The 24,616-nt window shown below is 38.2% G+C and overlaps 1 protein-coding gene across 3 annotated transcripts in view; it reads right to left on the bottom strand.

Moving 5' to 3' along the window:
- The window catches only part of Msr1 (macrophage scavenger receptor 1), a 63,469-nt gene extending 43,731 nt beyond the window's left edge, over nt 1-19,738 (bottom strand). For 2 of the 3 annotated variants that reach the window (XM_057752913.1, XM_057752914.1), the window contains exons 1-4: nt 19,578-19,735; nt 12,186-12,291; nt 9,394-9,507; nt 38-447 (exon numbers count right to left, since the gene is read on the bottom strand). In XM_057752913.1, coding sequence (XP_057608896.1) covers nt 38-447; nt 9,394-9,507; nt 12,186-12,291; nt 19,578-19,676 — 729 coding nt within the window. In that variant the 5' untranslated portion in view covers nt 19,677-19,735. Of the gene's footprint in view, nt 1-37; nt 448-9,393; nt 9,508-12,185; nt 12,292-19,577 lie in introns of all 3 variants that reach the window. The other variant, XM_057752911.1, reaches the window with a different exon arrangement.
- Nucleotides 19,739-24,616: the final 4,878 nt, after the last annotated feature.

The raw sequence follows: 24,616 nt of genomic DNA, 5'->3' as shown, positions 1-24,616 counted from the left end.
TAGAATGAACTACGCCATTGTAATCTGAATTGCTTACCTCCTGTTGCTTCACGGTAGACTCACTGACTTTGCGGTTCAGTGTATCTGTATGGAGCTGGACATCAAGCAGTGTGGTATTGAGACTCAGCAAGGATTTGGAGATTTCATCTAGTGAGTTCCCATGTTCCTGAACTGACGAAATCAAGGAACTTAACTGCAGCAGAACATCATTAAGTCTTTGGTCGGTTGCCATACTGAAATTCTGGAAGCGTTCTGTGTCCATGAGGTTGGCTTTTAAGTCTGAAATGCTTTGGATTTTCTCCTCCAAGTCCTTCATGTGTTCCATGATGGCTGTAAATCTCATTTCAACTTTACTGGTGTCTTCTTCTCCAATCAGACTTTGAAATGTATCACTTGTGTTAATTGAACCAACAAAGCAGTTCTTCATTCCCCTATTGATAAGCTGAGCTGAATATTGAAATAAAAATAAATCAAATCATAGACTATATCATTTTGTGCTCATCACTACTTTCTATGTCTCTGCACTACATTCCATTACAGTATGTTGAATGCTATCCTAAATCAAGAATGTAGTTTTGAAACATAAAGCAAAGAAAATCAGCCTACAAATCACAGTCTCAGAGAACTTAAACAACAATGAGGACACTAAGAGAGACATACGTAGATCTAATCTACATGGGAAGTAGAAAAAGAAAAGATCTCCTGAGTAAATTGGGAGCATGGGACCTTGGGAGGTACTTAAAGTACTATCTCTTTCAATAGTGGCTGACGTGGAGTAGACTAAATGTGTAAATCCTATCACAGGCAGCTGATAGCCATGGAAATTCTACTCCATTGCAAAGTGGATTATACATGAAAGAATGTCTTATCAGAATTCTTGCAGCTTTTACCCTCATAGAAAGAAATGTCTGCTAATTGATTATTATTTATATTAACAATAAGTGTTACTGTGTTTTTTAATTTAAAAGCATGTTATATTTCTGTGTGAAATTAGCTTATTGAATATAATAATATATAAATGGTATTTTTGATATTGTCCACAACAGGAAACAGAATTATTGTATGTCAGTCATTCTGTATTTCTTAATCAATAAATTAGACATACGGGCCAGTTCAGGCACCCTCTCCTCCACTGCCCAGGGTCCTAGCTGGTGTCATTCCCATGGATTCCTGGGATCCCCTCCAAAGCCAAGCCTCTTGCCAACCCCAAAATGGCTCCCTCAATTAAGATATCTCCTTCCCTGCTCCCATATCCATCCTTTCTCCATCTCAATCGTCCCATTCCCCCAAGCTCTCCCTAATCCTTCCCTTCTCTCTCTCTCCTCCTCTCCCCTTCCCCCCAGCCCACCAACTTTTGCCTGGCGATCTTGTCTGTTTCCAATTTCCAGAAGGATCTACATATGTTTTTCTTTGGGTTCACCTTATTACTTAGCTTCTTTAGGATCATGAACTATAGGCTCCATGTCTTTTGTTTATTGCTAGTATCCACTAATGAGTGAGTACATACTGTATTCATATTTTTGAGTCTGGGTTATATCAGTCAGGTTAGTATTTTCTATTTCCATCCATTTACATGCAAAATTCAAACCTGAACTGGTCTATCCCTTAGTCAGACTGATGACTATCTTGAATATCTCCATAGAACCTTCATCTAGCGATAGATGGAGATAGTGACAGAGACCCACATCGGAGCACTGGACTGAGCTCCCAAGGTCCAGTTGAAGAGCAGAAGGAGGGAGAATATGAGCAAGAAAGTCAGAACCATGAGGTGTTTGTCCACCCACTGACGGAGCGTGCCTGAGCTAATGGGAGCTCACCAAATCCAGCTGGACTGAGACTGAACTAGCATGGAATCAAAAAGACCCTCTGAATGTGGCTGACATTTGGGGCAGACTGAGAAGCCAATGATAATGGCACTGGGATTTGTCTCTACTGCATGTACTGGCCTTTTGGGATTCTGTTCTATTTGGATGCATACCTTCCTAAGCCTGGATGTAGAGGGGATGGCCTTGGACTTCCCACACACACCTCTCAGGACTGGAGAAGGAGGGAAGAGGGTGTGTGGGGTTTGGGAGGGAAGTGGGAGGAGGGCAGGAAGTGGAAATTTTGATTGGTATTATTTATAAAGTAATGAAAAAATTAGACATACAGTATGTTTGCTTGCTACAGATAATCATATTTATTACATTCAAACTGAGAAGCAAATTTTTATGTAAAACTTAATCAATTTAATGCTTTACTTATAGAGCACCTCTGGTTTGAACTACCAATTGAATAACTGGCAGTAAAATTGTATGCCTCATCAAGAAAAGCTTTCTTTGGAACAGACAGAGATAACTACACAAAACCACTATCAATAAAAATCCACTGGAAAGCTTGGTCCCAAGCAATGAATCTACAAAATGCTCTCACACATAAGGTTCAAGGAACATCACAGAAGAGGGCACATGAAGACTGCAAGAGCCAGAAGATCAGGGACTTCTGTGAAACTGTGTCTCCTAGTAACATCGCGAGATGCAGCTGTAAAGTCTCACCTACATGACTGTCCAAACGGGAGCTGAAGAGGACACTAACTAAGCAAGCAAATTAAAAAGTAAGTAAATAAATAAAATTTAGAACTAAAGATTACTCCCTGAAAATATAGCAAGATAAAGAATGACACAAAGACAATACCAGTGAACATAACAAAACTGCATAGGGAACACCCCACAAGTCTCAACCATGCCCCCAAAAAACTACAGGCCACTGAGTAAAGCTAGGATCAGGAGAGGTGCCCCTGCCCAGGGAAGAACACAATTAGTTGCCCATTACCAAATGGTCAGACTTAGAAACATAAATACAAGTAGCACATGGACTCAATAGGTTATGCTCGGGAATACATATGTATATACAAATTCATGTATGTAAGAAAGAAAAATTGATAAAAAGGAGGCCATAGTTTGAAGAAGCTCAGGGATGGGTATATGAGGTTTGGAGGTGGGAAAGGGAAGAGAAAAGTGTTGCTATTAAAACACAGTCTCAAAATTAAAAAAAGTAAACTGACTGGGAAGGGATTTTGTCCCTAACAATAATAAACTTAAATCAACAACAATAAAAAACTATTTCAAAATTGTCCCATGGTGAACATTGCTTCATTTAGTCAGCAGTTACCACGCAAAATTTTTGAGTAGTATATGCTGGATTAACATTAAAGACTATGTTTATGAGCAATGATATTGGACTAGTTACTAGTGTTCAAGCTTTCATTTTACCAACTGTGCAAATAGAATGCTAGTACTACTATCAACAACAAATAAGTATATAAAAAGTGTATAGATCATTTGATGATTCAGGATTAAAGTATCGTCTTATATCTACATCCTTAATATTGATGAATTCCATTATAATGATATATTAACTATGTATAGTATAAATATATTACTGAAGTCAAAGTAATTAATTAATAAATTATACTAAATATATTAGTATGTTGTATAATATAAAAACATTCCTGTAGGGAGTAGTGTCTGTAAACACAGCAGTTTGCACTTTATTTTACAAAATCTATGTCCTATTTGCTTCATCATAGAACTTTGCTTTGAAAACAAGCTTTATTTCACATAGTAAAATAGTATTTTTTTCTCAGCATAGAAAGAAGAGGTTGGATGTTGTTAAAGGTTGCATCAACTATGATTTTAATTTGACAGCATAGACATAAGTTGATAATAAAGGCTTTATTTATTTATTTTAAGAACATAGTTTTTCTTGACTCCTTAATAATAAATAAAGCTAACTTCAGCTTTACTTTATTTAAAAATAGTTCACTTGGGTGCTGGATCAAGGAGCTTTATGGTACTTGTCAGGCAAGCATGTGAACCTTAGAATCTAGACTACAGCAATAACTAACTGTGACGGTCTTAATGAGACAGGGTTCCAAACACTCATATATTTAATGTTTTGATTCCACAGTTGGTTTTCCTGCTTAGGAAGGATTAGAGAGTGTGATCTTGTAGAAGAAGAACATCTATAGAGGCATGACTTGAAGTTTCTAAAGACTTGGGCCATTCTAGTTAGCTCTTTCTTGCTCGAGGTTGTATCTCAAGCTGCGAGCTCCTAGAGCCATGCCTGCCTCCTTCCTCCCATGCTCTTTGCCAGGATGGTTATGGACTCTTATCGTTACAGTTACAGTAACTGTAAGGTTCAAATTAATGGGTTTTTTTTTATAAGTTGCCTTGCTCATGGTGTCTTATCACATCAATAGAAAAGTTAGGTAAGAAAAAATATAAAGTAGGGATTACCTCCTTATAATACAGCTATATAAAGAACGGCACAAGGACAAGGCCAAAGAATATGCCAACGAGGACAGGAAAAAGCTCATGAGGTCACAACCTTACCCAAAGAACTTTAGGCAACTGAAAAAGCTGGGAGTAAAAGAGGTGGTTCTCCCCAAGGAAGAACACACCAATAGCAGGTACAGTGCCAAGCAGCCAATGCTGAAACCATCCATACAATAACAGTATTCAGTTAAGTAAACAGGTTATTTTAGGACTATATATCTATGTACATATACATATATGCAAGCAATAACAATAGTGAAAACAGGGCATTAATTTTTGAAGAGTAGGGAGGATATGAGAGTGTTTGAAGAAAGGAAAGATAAAGTAGAAATGTTAAATGTAAAATTATGTTATAATCTCAGAAATAAAGTCAAAAGAGAACGTGAGAGTTCATATTTTCTAAAGTGTATTTCTTTTCGCTTGTTTCTGGAGAGATGGCGTTATGTAACATCTCTCTTTTACGCAAAAGAAGTCAAAATTTACTCATATGCAAATACCTAGGGAGCTGGTGGTATTTGATTATACAGACCAGATTTACTCTCTCATGTTAGTAATACCTTTGTCTATCTAAAATTTACATCCTTTGAAACATAAAACAGCATTTTATGCACATTTATTCTGGAAGATATTTTTTTGCACTGCTCCAGTTGTATGCTGTTATTTTCCGTCAGGAATGCGTCACATTCTTTTTTTTTTTTTTTTTTTTTTTTTTTGGTTTTTCGAGACAGGGTTTCCTCTGTGGCTTTGGAGCCTGTCCTGGAACTAGCTCTTGTAGACCAGGCTGGTCTCGAACTCACAGAGATCCGCCTACCTCTGCCTCCCAAGTGCTGGGATTAAAGACGTGCGCCACCACCGCCCGGCGTCACATTCTTTAAGAAAGCTGTCACATATAGTAGACCATGAAGAGAACAAACAACTTTCACGCATGTGTTACTTTAAATCTGAATAGCTTTATGTCCACAATTCTGCTTCACCTATTAATTCATGTGTTGCACCAGTGCTTTCGACATTCTACATTTGTGAACTACTGATATCACACCTGTCTATGCAACATATTTTAACTTTTCTTTGAAAGATATTATGATCTGGTACTAAAAGTTACAAGTGCAGTAATTTACCTATTATTGGTACATGATAATCACAATGAGTTCTGCTTAAAATTCTGGTGAATTTGGTACTGGTATTAATTTACAAGATTAGAATATCCTATTCCTTATACGTGTTAATAGGTTCCTACCGTAATTTTAAGAAACAGAAATCACAGATCAATTAATATCTGTTGTTGGGAGCAGTAAGACCCCAGATCCTGAATTTCTTGTAATCCCCTGATCTGAGTGCCTACAGCTGCTCTGAGCATGAGACCTTCAGGAGTTCCTGATGGCAGGAGAGTGGTTTCTGGTGGGTTTGGCTTGGGCGTGGCTGTCTCTATATAATCTGCCCCTGAACACAACAAAGGGGGCATTCTTGGGGAATTCAAGGATGTCCCATGTCGCTGTCTCTCTGTCTGTGTGTGTTTGTGTATTTTAACCTCCAGCCCCTTTGCCCGAAGCTCGTGAACTGGGTGCCAGCGCACAGAGCACAGACACGGGGGCGCGGTGGGCGGCAATCTATTCCAGAACAGATGTTTGAGTTGGTAATATTTGTTAATGACTCAAAAACTTTGAACTTGATTACAGGCATGGATACTTTTCAGGTTTCTGTTTTCTTGGGTCAGTGCCTATCAGAGCCCTCAGCCCTTGAGGTAGGCTTTGTAGACTGTGCTTTGTACATTGAGATGGAATTTGCTCAAATTCTACCTGGTGTAAATTTGATGACACCAGACAAGGTCATGTCCTTCAGCTTTGTATTCACATTTCAGATAAGCATGTCCACATGGACAACATGAAAATAATTTTACTCGTGAGGAATCTACAATACTAGAAACTTCAGTTCTCTTTATTCCGTAGCTGCCATTTGTTTGCTGTTTGCTTTGGTTGTTATATTTGGATGTTTGTTTTCTCTGCTTTTTATGGCTAAAACAGGAGCTGTTTTTTTTTGTTGTTGTTGTTGTTATTGCTTTTTCTTTTTTGCTTGTTTGCTTATGGACTTTTTGTAGGAATAATCTTTTGGCTAACATTATGACAATTCTATTTTCATGTTATTTTTTTCTGGACAATCATGTTTTATTATAATAACCAAATTACAGTGGGAGCCAGTAGACAAGAGAGGTTAGAACACAAAAGTCATAGATGGGAGCACATTCTCCATTACCAAGGAGTTTCAGTTTTCTGGAGTGGATAATGAAGGTAATTATAGTGTCTGCTGAAAGGGTAATTGTAAAGACGTATTAAAATGACATGCTGAAAGTTTAGAGCCCAGTGCTTGGCCATAGTAAGTGATGTAAAATGATTAAATGATAGCTACTTTTACAATTGCTGTTGATTTCCTTAGCTTTTCTTTCTGAGGAGAATTTTGAATCTGTTTTGAGATACTCTCTCAAAAGTTTCATTTTGAATTTAGGAGTATTTTCTTAGGGAGATTAGAATGCAGATTCACTTGAACTTTTCCTAAGCCTTTCTCTTGATGGTGCATATAGCAAATATGTCGAGGGGGTATCATGAGAAAACAACAAAGACAAACCAGCAAATTTGAAAATCAGCTGTCTGGGGAGGTAGCTCAGTTGATAGACTGCCTTCCTGGTATGCAGGTCACCCTGATTCCAGCACCAGGTGAACTGACTGTGTTGATGCTGTAATCTTGGTACTCAGAGGTAGAGGCAGGAAGATCTGTGCTCAAGGTCGTTCTTTGGCACATAGCAAGTTAGAAGAGCCAGCCTGGGATAAAGAATGTATTCAGGAAAAAAATATTATTTGAAAATGTTATCCCCATATAAGCAAACTTCTTAGAGAAATACATGCCTAGAGAACACCACAGGGAACCCAAGTCACAAATTCTATTTTAAAAAATCCCAATGGATGTTGCTGTGTAATTGTTAAAAACTGCTTAAATAATGGAACATTAAATACATTAATTAGATATTGTCATGTGGTGTAGAAGATCCTTCTGTTTGTGTGTTGCTTTCATTGGTTAGTGAATAAAGAAACTACCTTGGCCTAGTTGATAGGGCAGAACTTAGGTAGGCGGGGAAGACAGAACTGAATACTGAGTGGAGGAAGAAAGGTGGAGTAGGAGAAAGACCATGGATCCTCCACCTGAGACAGATGCTGGTTATTAACTTTGTCAGTAAGCCACTGCCATGTGGCAATATACAGATTAATGGAAATGGGTTACACTGTGATGTAAGAGTTAGTCAATAAGAAGTTAGAACTAATGGGCCAAGCAGTGTTTTAATTAACATAGTTTCTGTATGTGTGTGTGTGTTTGTGTGTTTCGGGTATAAGCTAGCCAGGCAGCCAGGACAAACAAGCAGGCTATTTTCCCTGCAACAGTCATGTTTTTAAAATGTGATATTACCATCTGATTTTTGCATTTGATGTATAAAATTTCTGAAAAGCAGGCAGGCATGTTTTTCTGGGATAGACATTGTTAGGGTAAATGACCATACTTGCTTTCACATTAACGCATACGTCAGAAACAGAATATTAGATTCTCTAAACATACTTTAGAAGACACTGGAGACACACAAAAGAACCATGGCTAACTTCATTCTCTTTTAGGGGGCATTTCTATTATGCAGTAATTGGAATTTCAGGAGTGCTTCAGTCCAACACTAGAAGTGTTACGAACTATTGAGTATATTCTTCTTTTGAAATAGTCTAAACCTTATCACCGCACTTTCTTTTTCAAAAATTACAGAAAGTTGAATATAAAAATTCAATTACATTTATATGTAACAGTAATGAGCAATAGCAGTGTAAAATTCAAATTCATTAGATTTACAAAAGCAAGAAGAGAATCTAATCTCGGTCATGTCTACCAGTACATGTACATGATATATGTAAAATTCTGAAAGAAGCTAACAACACTCTAAACAAGTGAAGATGCACCCCATACAGTATTTTATGGTTGCTTAAAATTATAGACATGCATATCTGCACACACAGTCACACACGGTTTAAATGAAATTTTGCAACTTGGGGTGAAAATGCTTCCCCCTGCTCATATTGAACTGTAAACCTAGCCTAGAGGGCATACAAGAGCCACATCCCTACTACAATCAAGTTCTAACTGCCTTCTAAATAATTATCTATGCCCATAGATGGGTGTAACTCCCACAGCTCATCACCGCTCTTCAGAGAAGTGCCCCTCAGTAGACTGAGATCCCTACAGAAATCCACAACTTGCCAAAATGGCGAGAACAACTGCCTGGTATACCTATGCCAAATTGATACACCTACAATACAACCTGTACATCCAAGGTCCAGCGAGCCTCACAGAAGAGGAGACAGAAAGTCTATGAGAGGAAGAGGACCAGGCTGTTTACTGACAGACGATGTATTATATGTACGACATGGATTGGCACTCATGAAATGTTAACACTGTGATCACCTAAACAAGACCTGAAAAATGACACCACCAATCGACTTTTAAGTATAGATGGAGGAAATCTCACAAGGCCCTAATCCTGAATACATGGCTTTCGGTGAAGACTGAGTCATCTGTAGAAATGAGTGCACTCATATGTTATCCAATCCCAAGAACTCAGACCTAAATACATACACGTTTGAGCAACAACTAATGAACTCACTGGATACATGCATACATGCACACACGCGCACACACACACATATACATATTCAGAAATACATATGTATATACACATATCTATATCACAGTAACAAAGAATAATAGATAATGGTTTTGAGAAGAATTTGGAGACAAGGGAGGAGAAAGAGAGAGAACAGATGTAAATTGAGCTCTCTTCATGTCAATATTTTTACTTTACTCTTTTATATTTTATTTATAAAATTAAAAGAACCTTCTACTTACATTACGGAATCTATTTTAATTGCATCTGCCGAAATCGAGGAATGCTTGGCATATGAAGTTTCTTTATGAATCCATCATACAAAACTGTTATAGTTCTGCTTTCACAATAAGCACACAAACAAAGTTTCAAGATTCTAGGATACTGTACCTGCTACTATCCCAATGAGTGGTATGAGAACTGCAAACACAAGAAGGTAGAGAGCAACTAAGGCAGTTTTGAAGGACTTCAGCTTCTCCTGAGGGGAAGAGCCATTTTTAGGATCTAAAACAGAGCAAAAGAGAATAAAGCAAAACCCCAGACTATTATTAAAAAACAAAAAATAAAACAAAACAAAAAACCCTTCATTAAAGTCTTGGTAACTGGTGCTGGATATAAGGTTTAGCAGATGAAGTGCTTATTGTACAAGTGAGGGAGCATGACTATATATGATCTCCTATTTGTACATCTCACACGATTGAGCTATAACACACAATTATGTTAAATGGATAAAAAGTGAGTCACATTTTGATAAAAGTTCGGAATGCATCAATGAAACCCATCCTCTGGATATATGAGAATGCAATAACTATACTTATCCCTTTGACATACTTTCACATAGAACAGGAATTTTTATAAAGGGATATGGATTGCAATGGGACTATGCTGATACAGAGAGAAAATGGTAAATTGTTTTTATATTTATTGACTAGGAAGTATGTGTGTGTTCATGTTTGTCTATGATTGCCTGTGTATGTCAAGATTTCTTTGGAGGCTCAAGGTCAGTGTTTAGATGTCCTCCTCTATTGTTCGTCACTCTTCCCTTTTGAGAGAGGATCTCTCATGGAACCTATATTTTCTTGGTTTGACTAGACTGGTGATCAGGGAGCTTCAAGGATCTGCCTGTATTTGTCTTCCCAGTGCTGTGTTCAGAAGAGTGCTCTGCCACCCTGTGCTTTCTACACAGTTTCTGAAGATCCAAATTCAAGTCTCTCTGCTTGCACATCCAGCGCTTGACTGAATAAGCCACCTCCTAAGCATCTTCCTAAGAGGGTTTTGTATAGCCCAGGCTAGCACCACAGTCACTCTGCAGCAGAAAATAGCCTTTAACTCACAATTCTCCTGCCTCTATCTCCTAAGTTCAGGAATTATAGATGTGCACCACTTTGTTCAGCTCTATTCAATCCCATTTTGTGAGACATTGAAAGGGAAAGAAATGAACATTTAAAAAGGTACAGTCAAGAAAAAAAAGTAAAGAATGGAAATGAAAAGAACAACCCATTATAAAAGCAAGTTGAAACTGTCTGTATTTCAGGCTAACTAAATGGGAATCACATTTGTGCACCTTGTGTGCGTCTGATGCATAAGGAGGTCAGGGGTCAGTTCATCTGGAACTGGAGTCGCAGTGGTTATGAGATGCCACGTGCATGCTAGGAACCAAAGCCAGGTCCTTTGAATGAGCAAGTGCTCTTAGACATGGAGCAATCACTCTGTCCCTTCCACTTTATTTTTGAGAGTTCCCTCACTGAACCTGAAAATTACAAATTTAATTAGATAGACTGCCCCAGAAGCCACAGGGATTTTCCTGTTGCTGCCTCTCCCACACAGGAATCACAGGTGTCAACTGCCACATGTGATTTGAATTTGCAAATGTAAACTCATGAGTTTTGCATGCTGTTTCCTCTACCTGAAATCTCTCTGTAATGCTTCTCTTTTCACCCATTTCCTCAGATATGGACATCAAGGGTTAGTAGATGGATAAAAATTTCTGTTCTGTCACCTCAAGCCTGATCAGAAGCTGGTGAGCTTTGTTTCTTTTGTGTTCCTGTCCCAATCTGACTCATCAGTTGTAAGTGGAATTTTTATCTCCCCAAAAGATATGCAGAAGTGCTAGCTCTAGATAACTATGAAGACGATTTTAATGAACTAGGGTCACTGCAGATGTAGCCAAGTGTAAATGACGTCTTGTGGTGTGATAACTATTCTGGTGACTGGATCTTTACAAGAAGAGAAAAGAACATACACAGGAAAACAAACTCTCAGAAGCAAGAAGCAGAAGTGCAAGGATGCACCTAAAAGCCAGGACTACCAAGAATTGCCAGAAACCACTAGAAAGAGACATGGCCTTTAAATGACCTTTGTCCATTTGGATACCTTGATTTAAGACTTCTGGGACAAGAGGTAGGTTGAACCCGACTTTCCTGAGAAACCGCCACACTGCTTTCCAAAGTGGTTGCACAAGTTTGCATTCCCACCAGCAATGGATGAGAGTGCCCCTTTCTCCACAACCTCTCCAGCAGAGGCTATCATTGGTGTTTTTGATTTTAGCCATTCTGACCGGTGTAAGATGGTATCTTAATGTTGTCTTGATTTGCATTTCCCTGATTGCTAAGGAAGTTGAGCACGATCTTAAGTGTCTTTTGGCCATTTGAACTTCTTCTGTTGAAAAGTCTCTGTTCAGCTCAGTGCCCCATTTTATAATTGGATTGATTAACCTTTTACGGTCTAATTTCTTGACCAGCTGGCCGGGGTCTGAAAAAGCATGGGACAAAACCGGTCTCGCTGAACATAATGGACAATGAGGACTACTGAGAACTGAAGAACAATGGCAATGGGTTCTAGATCCTATTGCACGTAATGGCTTTGTGGGAGCCCAGGTAGTTTGGATGCTCACCTTAATAGACCTGGATGGAGGTGGGTGGTCCTTGGACCTCCCACAGGGCAGAGAAACCTTCTTGCTCTTTGGGCTGAGGAGGAAGGAAGACTTGATTGGGGGAGGGGGAGGGGGAGGGAATGGGAGGTGGTGGCGGGGAAGAGGCAGAAATCTTTAATAATTAAATAAATTAATTAATAAAAAAAAGACTTCTGGGACAGAGAACTGTGACAAAACAAACAAACAAACAAATCTGCACTGATTTAAGCCACTCAACCCAGGACCTGTGCCACTGTCATTTTCTACTTACTGGGAGGAAGCAATGTTGTCATTGAGCGAGCATCAAATTTCACAGATTCTGAGTAGCTATCAGCATCCTCTGGTTCATCAGGGAAGAGCCTCTGTTGCTCTATGATCTATTAAACACACACAGAATACACGAATCCCATATGAAATTGCTGAGGTTTCTCATGGTGTTTTATTTATAATTAATATTCAATTTTAGCAAGCAAAAGTATAATTAAATACACATGCCATATAAAGCACAATATTAATCTTTCTCTTGACTTTTCACTGAAGTATTAAAAAATCAAATTTATAGGCCTGTGTGGATAGTTGCCAAAAAAGTGCCTGCTGATCAAGCATGAATACCTGAATTTGGATGCCTATCATCCCCCAAAAAGCTAGACATGGTACAGTCCTAGTGATCCGACATGGAGACAGGAGGATCTCCAGCACTATGATGGCCAGGCAGTGTGATCCACTGATGAGTCTCAGAGAGAGTAAGGGATCCTGTCACAAAATAGATGGTGCAAAGAAGCAGAAGGCAATATCCAGCGTTGACCTTTGGTTTTCACATACAGGTACACACACGAACAGGCTCACATGTTTAACTTCACTACCTCCAGACATACACTCACATGCACACAAACATGCACTCACACATAAGTTACAAACATATGAAAAACAGACGGAAGAGGTCCGATTCTTGAGGACTCGCTGTGCTGTTCTCTGTGGAAAGGCATCTGTGTTCACAGGCATGTGGTCTTTGCGTGTGAAAGGAGTAGACTTACTTTTCTAAGGACAAAACTGTTCAACAGGCAGAAAAATAACTAGCTAAAGAGAAAACAAATGATTTCCCTTAGAACAAATAGCCTCATGTTTTGGGACAAATATTTCCTGTGACTTTCTGGGCTGATTCGTTACACACAGCTTAGTGAGCCAGACTTCCTTGCCAGGGCATCTGCTTATCTGTTTAGAAAGATAAAGTCAAGTAATTAGATTTAAATGCACAGGAAAAGGTAACTTTTCTTTCATTCCCTTCTAACTGGCGCTCTCTCCCTCATTTCCTCCCCCTTGTCCTCCTTCTTTTCTTTTTCTCTCCTCTTTCTCCCCAACTCTTCTCTCTTTCTTTGTATGTTTACATTGCACAACATAAGTCTGTTCTTGTATCATTTTAATTCAATTACTATTCTACTGAACAATATATACCTTTATCTCTAGTGGCAGTTGTCAGTGATCAAAGCCCTTGAGTGTCTTAATATGGAGCTAAATGGGCCACCATGACAGACTTCCTCATATGTGAGTGGAGAGGGTCAATAATTTGCAAGTCATAGTGAGAGGAGCAAATGTCTGGCCTGGGATTGCACACTGAGGTGAGAGTTAAGAAAGCACATTCAAAAGATAGCAAAAAGAATCCTGAAAGTTTTCACTAAAAGGAAATATTTAACATTATTTTACTTCGACACAATACTTACAAATTACCACATAGTACTCACTAAGATGTACACTTTTATATTTATATTTATAAATTTAATTATGACCAAGTGTTGAAACACTTACCAGGCACGTAACAGGTCTCATTCTTACTTCCAATTATACAAAATATCTTTTTTCTTTTTTTTTCTTTTTTTTTTTTTGATTTTCGAGACAGGGTTTCTCTGTAGCTTTTTGGTTCCTGTCCTGGAACTAGCTCTTCTAGACCAGACTGGCCTCAAACTCACAGAGATCCGCCTGCCTCTGCCTCCCGAGTGCTGGGATTAAAGGCGTGCGCCACCACCGCCCGGCTTATACAAAATATCTTAAATAGGTTTTCTATTGCTGCAATAAAACACCATGACCAAGAGAAAGTTGGAGAGGAAAGGGTTTATTTGGTTTATACTTTCATATTGCTGTTCATTTGCCAAAGAAAGTCAAGACAGAACCTCAGACAGGGCAGGGACTTGGAGACAAGAAGAGATACAGAGGCCAGGTGGTAAAAAACTGGATGGAAAAGTGTTTGCTCACTGTTACTGAAATCATTTTGCTACTCGCTGTCACTGGTCCTTCTCCAAATGAGTAAAGAAGGCTCTAGCATGCCCCCTGAGATATCCTGAATTCATTTTCCCCTTAATGCAACGGAAACATTGCAGGCCATTCACTCTACTGTCTATGGAGGAATGTTTATGAACAAAGATGAAGACACATGTACCTGAAACATACTTCTAGAATATAAGCTGGCAGATCCGTGTCCATTTATGTCCAACATTGTATTGCCAGAGCTTAAGGCAACCTGGAACCTTGAATATCCTTTATAAGTATTGAGTGGATAACTGTGTTAGACTTTCTAAGACTTAATCTCATGCATTTGTCTTTGCCAAGTGAGGTGGACGTTTAGAAAACCAGGGAACTGCAGGGGTGAGTTCTTTTGCATACGGAAAATCTTTACAATTTTTGTGATCCAGATTCTGTGGCGTTTTTACTTTAATTCTAGGGTCCCTCAATACCATCCTTGACCCTGTATTAATGTAACAGGCTCCACAAGAACTTAGTATTTCAATTTTCTTTTTATTTTTTAGTATTCATCCTCTTATAGAAAATATCCTGTCACGCCCTGAAAATTCATATCCCGATTGACAATCTGAGGCAGGCTTATCTTCTAGTTTAGGCAGCCTGAGCTTCCATCAAAACCAAGGTGTATATTTCCTAGCTTTGTCTCAGCCTCTCCACAAGCTAGAACACTAACATGAGGAAGATGAAGCCAGACTGAAATACTTTGGATAAAATTGTACTAGAGTAATTTTCCTTTTTAATGTATATATATTTTGCTGTCTTTTAGATCCAGAAGTAGACTTGCCCCTTTGGGCTTAGGAACACAAACTGCCTCTGTCCTGGTCCTTGTCTGCAATACTTTCATTCTTGTGAGTCACAACTGGCCACTGGTTTCATCCACATCCTACTGACATTTGCAGGGACATGTTACTAGCTTTACACCAGGGTGATGCAGGTGTGGGAGATTAGTTTGGTAGGATGTTTATCTAAGCTAGGTTTTACCCTCTAAACAACAATAATAGTTTTTAGATCACCACATCTCTGATTCTCTTGCAGTGTTATTCCCAGCTTCTGAAGTTTCTTGTGAAAGATATAGGAACAATGTCTATTCCCTCCTTTTAGATTCTAGTGATAAATGACAATATTATTCTAGAACATCACAGTTCACACTGGGAAACAATGGATTTACTGGGCTTACTTAAAGTGCATGGCTGATGGGTTTTTATAGAAACATGGCGGACTTTAGTGCAGCTCCTCTGGCAAGTCTATGGATGATTTCTTTCACGTCTTTGCATAGATGAAGCCTCCTTTCCATACTAATTACGAGCCTACATGTAGCCCTTAGACCATTCCTGAGTTCATAACCCCACTTGTATAGCTACATGCAAATAGCTGGAAGAGTGGCCAGATATTCTGGTAACTGTCCAGTGAGCCTTCCCACTCCCTCATTCACACTTTGACGAGAGGATGTCAACAGTCCACAGGCTCAGTGGTGACAGACGCTAACAAGTAGGCACAGATGATCTCAAAGATGGTAGAAGTGTGGCTGGGAAGATGGCAACTTCTAACACTCCCAATCCTCATCTTTGTATTTTTTCACACACAGTATTTTCCTCGACACCCACAGTTCTCTGAGCATTATGAACATCGACTCTGAACGTAGATGTAGCGATTTCCTCACTGTGGGCAACATCTGCTCTCAGCAATCTACTGCTGGGATGGCTTTAATAAACATTCATATTCGTGACAAAAACATCTTCATGAGCAACAGCAGCAACAAAAATTCGTCACATATTGTCCTATTTCTCTCAATTTACTCCCTATAGTTTTAGCCCTTTAAATTGTGTTGGAGGGAAGAGAAACGGGCAGAAAGCTTCATTTGCAAAAAAACAAAATTGAGAAACAAAGTTGCAAACAAGCTTGATTAGTGGACAAGTTAGCAAAACGATCCTGTACTTTCAGATACAGATAAACCTTTTGTTATTTTCTGTATGATTTTGCTTAGAGACAATGTGTTACTAGGTCAGCCAGTCTAACCTTAACACACACTCTTCCTCCCTCAGACTCCTAAACGCTGTGATTACAGGTGTGCTATTGTGCCTTCCCCCATACCTGCACAGTGAGTGTGCCAGGGCCAGCTCTTATCCTTTTGTCTCTCCCTATTTGCTAGACCTCAGTGCTTGCATTTCAGATGCAAGGATCTGTGTTTGATCCCCAGAGCCATAAAATGAAGATAAAGATAAAGCAAAACAAAATGAAAATCAAAACTTACATATATAAATAAAAAAATGTTTTCTAGGATGACTGGGCTTCATAGATCTGCTTGTACCTCAGGAAAGTTCATATTTCTTAAATGCGAAATTTAAAATTTCTGCTTTTCCCTGGAACATGTTTCTTTCTGACTTGCATGAAGTTAGTTCCCTAACACAAAAGATATCACCAGTGCATCCCATCTCATCCCAAAGGAACTTATTATTAAGTTAATTGGATTATTTCAACTTTCTTCTGATTATTACTAGGAAAATTTTGTAAATGTTAGAGCACATACCCAGGTTGAGTCCTTCCTTGTCAGCATTCTCATGCGATGCTAAATGCACTTTGCAAACACCAAACAGCTTCACATCCAGTGGCTTTTCCCGCCACACCCAGCTGCACTGATAAAGGATCGGGGAATTCTTTGAGCTTGTACAATCTATGCACAGAGTGTTCTCATGAGAAGCAAAACACTTCTCTACCGTGTCAGCTTTTTATAAAGGGTCAAAAGTTCATGGAAGTAGCAACAGGAAAGCCATATGAAAGAACTCCGTGGTTCACACGAACCACAGTCTTCATTTTTGCTTTCCAGTTTATCATTAAAACAATGAGGGACATGGAAACCTGAGGCAGAAGTCAACTTCTACCATCCTGTCATTTTGATACAGTAAAATGCCATCAGTCATCATGGGTAACTTTAGTCTTTGAGCATATGTCTGGATTTATACAGTGAGCACTGTAGTGCGCATATTGATGGGTGTAACACATTTAGCTTAGAAATCATGTTTTCCTCCTTCTTTGATCTTCTTTTTTAAATTTAAAATAATGAACTACATGATATTTAACCAAACATGAGAATGTATAGTAGATAGTTTCTTATCCCCCCCCCTCTTCTGGAACACATAATTTTTCTAATATAAACTTTGATGCCATAGCTATTGTGGTCAGTTAAATTTATTCTTTTGATATTCTTTTGTTGAACCACTAGACTAACTGAAAACTATTGTGAATTTTCTGGTATCTACTATTGTTTAGAAAGATAGTATAATACCATATATGTCTGAGCAATATGTAAATAAGGAGATTATAAATCGAATTCATCACCATAGACTTGCTTAGATATTAACAAGAGTTGTGTTATTTTATGACATCTTTGTTTTCATGTTTATCATTATTGTAGAAGAGATATTTCCAATCAATCATTTCTTAATTACTGTACCCCTTAGGTATTATCTGTTCATATCCATTGCTTGAACAATAATACAGGGACATTTTCTTAAACCCATATGTAACTAAGTAAGGGATTTGTGTATGTCATCTATTAACTATTTGTTTTTGTTGTTGCTGTTGTCGTCCTAGCATTGGACTTGTGGACAAATGTCTGCTCATCAAAGGGTGTCACAGGTGAACTATACCTCCAACACTCTCTTAATTTTGAGACAAGATCTCACTAAATTGCCCAGGCTGGCCTTGAACTCACACTGTAGCTCAAGCATGCCTAGAGCTTGTTGTCTGACTGCCTTGGCATTCTAAGTAACTAGATCACAGACTTGTGACCATGCTTACTGCCACTCTCTTTTCATATTTACTGTGCATCATTTTTTCTAAGATAAATCTCTACATATATTTGCTGTGATCTTCTTACAGCCAAATTCTTAACATTGAGGCAAAATGCTTCAGTGTAATTGACCTTAATCTTTTAAAATAGTAACCTTGTTTTTATACATAAGTAGTTGAAAATTTGCATCATTTTTTAAAATCAGTATATTTGGGCAAGCATTGTTTCCATGCTGAAGAGATGAGTGTATAAAAATTTCTGTTAGCAATTGAACCGTATATGTGCCTGATGGTAGTGATAATTATCCTTTGAAATAGAAGGAGCATCAACGTTTTAATCTAATAGCAGAAAGTGACAAAAAACATGTGATGAAGATACATTTTATAAAATTCTCAAAAAATAAAAACAGAAAGATAAAGAATAAAGCATTAACAAGCATGCCAAGTGGAAAAGAAAATATGCCATATTTTAGGTAAGTGGTATTTAAGAAATAAAGCACATATCTTAACAATTTTGAAATATAAAAATATATATTTTTATAATATTATGTGTGTGTGTGTAAAGGAATACTACAGAGGCAAAAATCATTTTAAGCTTACCTGATATGCAGAATAATATGCCAATATATGACTCAGCACTGCTTTGCAATTCTATATTACCATATTAGACTTACTTATTTTACCTTCAAGGCAGCTCTGTGAACTATAGAATCAGATTTTCTCTATTTTGCACCTTAGGACAGTAACACCTAAATGGTTTAGGTACTTACTCAATGTTATATAGTTGGAAGTGAAGTGGTGGATTTGAAAACAAGCAGATAGTGTACTTATACAATGTGAGCTCTCAGCTACTACCCTAAACATTCACCATTTTGCTCGGTGACTATTCTGCCCAAGTTCCACATGGCCAGTGATAACACCAGCCCAGTTTTATGCTGTGTGAGTTTTACTCATCAATCAATATCACTCTAAATAGTAACATCTCCATGAGTTGATTTTTTATAGTTCTTTCTCCTTTTAAAGTAAGAGCCCCTCCTCTTCATATAGTAGTTACCTATATCATTTTAATCTACGTAGGATGCTCAAGTTATATTAGTTGTATTTTATTCTTTGTATCCCTTCCCCATATGCAATTCAAAAACTATCTACAGAAGAGACTCAGACAATATCACTCTCTGAACAAGTCAAGATTAATACAACCATCTGGTTAAAACCATACATGTCACGTGAAGAGAAAGGAACAAACTAATTTATTAAACATAGTTTGAATAAAGCCAACATTTTAGCAAAACACACAGAATTACTTGCTAAGCTGACCATAAAGTAGTTTGTTTCAGGCATATTTATTGTGTTTTCATTAATGAAAACCTTGGCAAGAATTTTTACTATTATCTTACCTGTTAAACAACAAAACCAAACTATTAGTGATAGAGGAAGAGTTCTGCTAGAAATTACTAATCAGCACTCTCTCTTTCTTTTACGCTCTCTCTCTTTCTCTCTCCCCTCACACACTCACATGTACACAGACTAGACTCACACCATCAATAGAAGTAATTTCAGAAAAAAATAAATTAAAATATACCTCTTTTGTCATTGCTGGAAAAGAAGACCGCAGTGATTTATCTGCTTCCCTCTCTTTACAATTGAAACCTAAAATTTTTATCACATAGTATTTCAGCATCTGGCCCACAAGGAAAGGAAATGACACAGTTGTGTGTTGAAAATCTTTCTTTGAAATGTGTTTCAATAGCCGTCTCATCCATGCACAAGTTTGCAAAATCTAAATTTGTCAGATAACTCATTCCCCTTTCCTCACAGGATATTGTAAAAAGAAAAAGGGAAGTTAAAGCAAAAGAAGAGCAAGAATTTTGGAGCAGAGGTCAAAATTAACCCCATACCAGTCATCCCTGGTGCATAAGTTATGTATGACCTCTCCAGCATCCGTTATTTCCCATCGCATCTTGCAGTCATACAGTACTGAGAGAAGAATCCCTGTTGTTTTTTTTCCTCTTTGCCATTCTTTCCCCCTGGTCTTTTTTGAAAAGAGTAAAACAAAAGCATAAAACAAAACATAAGGAAAGTCATTGGCACTTAACAATGGAAAACAACAGCGCTGCAGCTCACTCCAGCTCTCTCTGTAATGTTGGTAGCAGTATCGTTTTCTTTATTATCTACGAGCATATCGGACTAAAGCAAGCTAAAATATCAGCTGAATGGGAAGGGAACCCTTTACCTTTCTGACACATGGTCAGGAGTTTGTACGTTCTGTTTTGTTCATGCACTCACATTCCACAAATTCAAATATGACACAATTAAAAATTCAATGTTGCATTGTTAAGCTTTTATAGCTATTATTTCTAAAAGGAGACACACAAATTATGTTCCACAAGCAATGGTTGGTGCTCCAAATAGAAGGAATCTCACTTCTTCTTTTTAAAATAAAATGTTGTTCTTTCATACACTACATCTCTGCATCAGCCTCCCACCCTCCACACTTGCCAGCACCCCCCAATGCCCCCCAGTGCCTGTCTCCCCTCCATCTCTACTGCTCTTCCCTTCCCCTTCATAAAAGAGAAGGCCTCTTGGGGTTATCAACTGAATACGACATAACAGGTTACAGTAAGACTATGTGTATACCTTCATATCAAGTCTGGGCGAGGCAACCCATGGAAGGCAAAGGGTCCCAAAAGCAGGTGAAAGAGTCAGAGACACCCAGCTCCCACTATTAGGAGCCCCACAAAGCACCAAGCCAACAACTGTAATATATGATGAGTATCTAGTCTAGGTCCATGGGGCTCCCCAAGCTGCCATTTCAAACTCTGTGAGCCCCTATGAGCCCTGCTTAGTTGATTCAGTACACCATCGCCATTAGAGGCTTCTTCTGGCAGCATTAGGCAGCGAGAGATTTCAAAGTGGAGATTTCCATAGAGTTCCTCCCCTTGGAGCTTGGAACCTCATGGAAAAGGGAGAGAAATAATTGTAGGAATCATGTTTCTTAATCAACAATAGAACAAATCAGTAAGCCCAAAGGTACCTGCAGTCAGTTGACAATGTGTGGTAGAAACAAGACAAAAGCATTTGAGAAAACACAAATGACAATGTAATAGTACTAGTGTTTATGATAACAGTATGGCGAACCTATTCTAAAGGTAATGAATAATATACCACGAGTGGCCAGGTGTATATATAGCTCAGTGGTAGAGCATTTGTGTAGTATTAGCCAAGGTGCCTTGGCTCAATCCCTAGCATCACGACTTTTTTAATTAAAAGAAAAATAGCAAAAGAAATATTTAAATGGGGGCATATAACTTCTAGCCATGACGTTTTAAACAAAAAAGTAGAATTATAAACCCACCCACACTGAACTAGCCCCAAGGCTATTGGGCTATTTCATAGCCACACAGCAGAAGTTTCTCATAAAATTTTAAAGAAAGAGGAACCATGAACAGACACAAGATCTCATTCATTTTTCTTTATTATTATTTGTGAATAAATATAATTATAGGGTACGGGGCCTGTGATATCGGGAGTATAAGAATCACATACTACCCAGGCATGGCAATGCAGGCCTCTGAACCTAGCATTCAGTAGACCGAGTAAGGGGATACAGAATTTGAGGTCCCCTAGGCATCTAGTGAGATCTCGTCTCAGGAAGAAAAAAAAAAGATTTTCTATATTGCTAAATGGAAATAACCGGTTAATATTATAAGATCTTTAACATCACACTCAAGGAGTCACCAATTATGACACCAACTTTCCAACTTTCTTTTCTTTTTTTTTTTTTTTTTTTTTTGAGAACTTAGACTAGAGTCAGTTGCATGTCTAACCTTTCTGCAACAGCGTGATATATTTAGTTGTACTTCACAATGCTAACCACTTCCCGTCTTCATTGTTTCCTCATTTTCTGGTTCATCTAATGGTTCATGTAAAAAAATCCTATTTCTTCTACCTACAAAAATATGAATTATCCACGCATTTTGTTTGTATATAAATATGCTTATCTGTAATTCTATAATGTGTTATATTATATTATCTATTAGATATTGTGTAATATGGTACAATATCTAACTCTTTACCAGGAAATCAGGGAGAAAAGACTAAACTCAGATGGAGGGCTAATTGAAATTGGGGAAGGAATGAGGAATGTCTAAGGACCTGGGGCTTTATTGTCTTATTTACTTACAGTCTCTCTGCCAGGCCTGATTAAGAAAGTGTGGTGGGCCAAGGAGAAGATTCAGAGGATAAGGGTGCTTGCCCCCACACTTGACCATCTAAGTTTTACTCCCAGGATCCACATGGTGAAAGGAGAGAACTGATTCTTTCAAACTGCCCTCTGACCTCCACGTGTGTACTGTGAAGTGTCATCCCCAAAACTCATCAAAACTTAAATGTTCTTTAGAAAGGAAGTATGACTTTAAGACATACTTAAGTAAAATTTCAATATCCTTGAGGTGTGAGTTGCCGGAATTGGTAGTCTAATATACTGACTTCAGATTGTGTCAAAATACATTATTTCATAATCTTGGTTCAGCATGTGTACCATAGAAGGGTGTGTGCAGTCCTCATCAGAAGCATTGCATGGAAAAATCAATCACAAACTTAGGCATATTTCAGGCCTTTTGGGTGGTCACCTATTATTAGTCTCATGACACATGGATGGATCTAGTCACTTTATCTCTTCTATCTTTAAACATGTATCTACAGTGAAGACTGCAGAAGATTTGCCTAGTATTCAGTAAAATGTTATCTTCAATTAGGGAACTGGACTGGAAAAGCTGAGTTGAATGCTTTAGGGTTCATTGCATCACAAGCTTAACTAAAGACATAACATTTTACATTCTCTAAGAGTTACTTATATGTTTAAATTTGCAACTGGTCATTAGTTGTAAGAGATAAAATATGACATACAGAGTCTGGAGACAAGGCTCAGGAATTAGCAATATATACTGCTTTTCCAGAGGATCCAAGTTTGATTCTAAGCACCCATGTCAAGTGGCACACAGCTGTGTGCAATTTCAATCATGGCATCTAACGCTTTCTTCTGCATTCCACAGATACTGCACTCACATGCACAAATCCACAAATGCACACACACGCATATAATAAAAATAATAATAAATTCATGTTTGGACATAAATATGTGATATTTTCTATTAATATTTGTGTGTCCTGAAATCAAGCAGATGAGTTCTGATTTATGTACAGAGTTTGAGAATTCTGGAGTGGATATATGTATATATATGTATGTATGTATGTATATATATATATTAAAGTAAATATTATGACTATATAGAACTACCAAAATAATGCAAAATGTTGGCTGAGAGAAGCTGAGCAGAAATTGGCTTACCTCAGGCAGAATCCATTGGAGGCTCAAACTTGTAGGAATATAACATAGAAACTGCTTTTTAAAAAAGAATCCATGGCTCTTCACTTGAGCCCCAAAGCCCACATTTTGCATTTGTCTCCTCTAGATGTTTTACTGCGAGATTTTACAATGTTCTGTTTCAGACCAGAGAAGGAAGACAAATCTGAATTTATATTGGATTCCAGGAGCAGTACCAATCATAGCTACATTTATGACAAAGAACAAATACCCATAGAACTGTCACAGGACAGATCACACCTCACTTTCTGGCAAGCATAATCGAAGGCACATATCAAATGCAAAACACTCTACTGGAGCACGAACAATCTTAGGGAAACCAGAGAACTAGCCTCAGGAAGCAAGCACGTCTAAGAGCCAGCTTTCTGAGTTAGAGAAGAGATGAGGATCATCTAGTCCCAACCTTGACCAGGACCCCTTCTCCAAAGACAAACTTGGGACCACTGGATTCTTTTGTTTTTTCTTATTGGGATCCATTGGGTGCATCTTTCTCTGAGTTAAATTATTCTATTGTTTGTCCTTTTAGTTGATAGATTATTAGGGTGGTGTGATGGTTAATCTTCACTGTCAACTTAAAATGCCTCTGAGGTGTCTGTGAGAGTGTTTCCAGAGAGATTTCAGTAAGAAGGGAGGAGCCATTCTGACTGCTGTGAGCCACCATTTGATAAGCCAGATTGGGCTTCAGGGCTGACTCAAAAGGATGCCTGCTAGCTGCTAGCAATTCTCTCTTTCTTAGCGCCTAGGCTCTCAATGTAACCAGATGTTGCATGCTCCCATTGCCACGTCTTCCTTCTCATGTGGTTTCTTCTTAAACCACAGCACAAATGAAACCTTCCTTGCTTTTGGCCAGCTATTTTGTCACATAAATAACAAACATCACCAATACAAAGAGTAATTAACTTTGGTTTTCTGGTGAGTCCTAGCCGGTTGGTGCTGATGGACTCAGCATTTGTATTATAACAAGTACACTTAAATATTAATTTTGAAAAATAACAGAAAGCTAAAATAAGCAAAATGAGGTAGCCTAGAACTTGTGGCTCTTAGAAGCTCCCAAACATTGTGGTTTTACCTAAAAACAAAAAAAACAAAACCATGACTGTGTGCATGAGGGGTTCTCAGGAGAGATGGCTCAGTGGTTAAGAGCATGGGCTATAGCAAGGGTCAATTTTCAGTTCCTTTACAGTTGCTTTACTACCCTCTGAAACTCCAGTTTCAATGGCTCCAACATCCTATTC

This window comes from Chionomys nivalis, chromosome 20 (assembly GCF_950005125.1).
Source record: "Chionomys nivalis chromosome 20, mChiNiv1.1, whole genome shotgun sequence".
NCBI classification, from domain to species: Eukaryota; Metazoa; Chordata; class Mammalia; order Rodentia; family Cricetidae; genus Chionomys; species Chionomys nivalis.
This window is presented reverse-complemented; position numbering and strand designations above follow the sequence as displayed.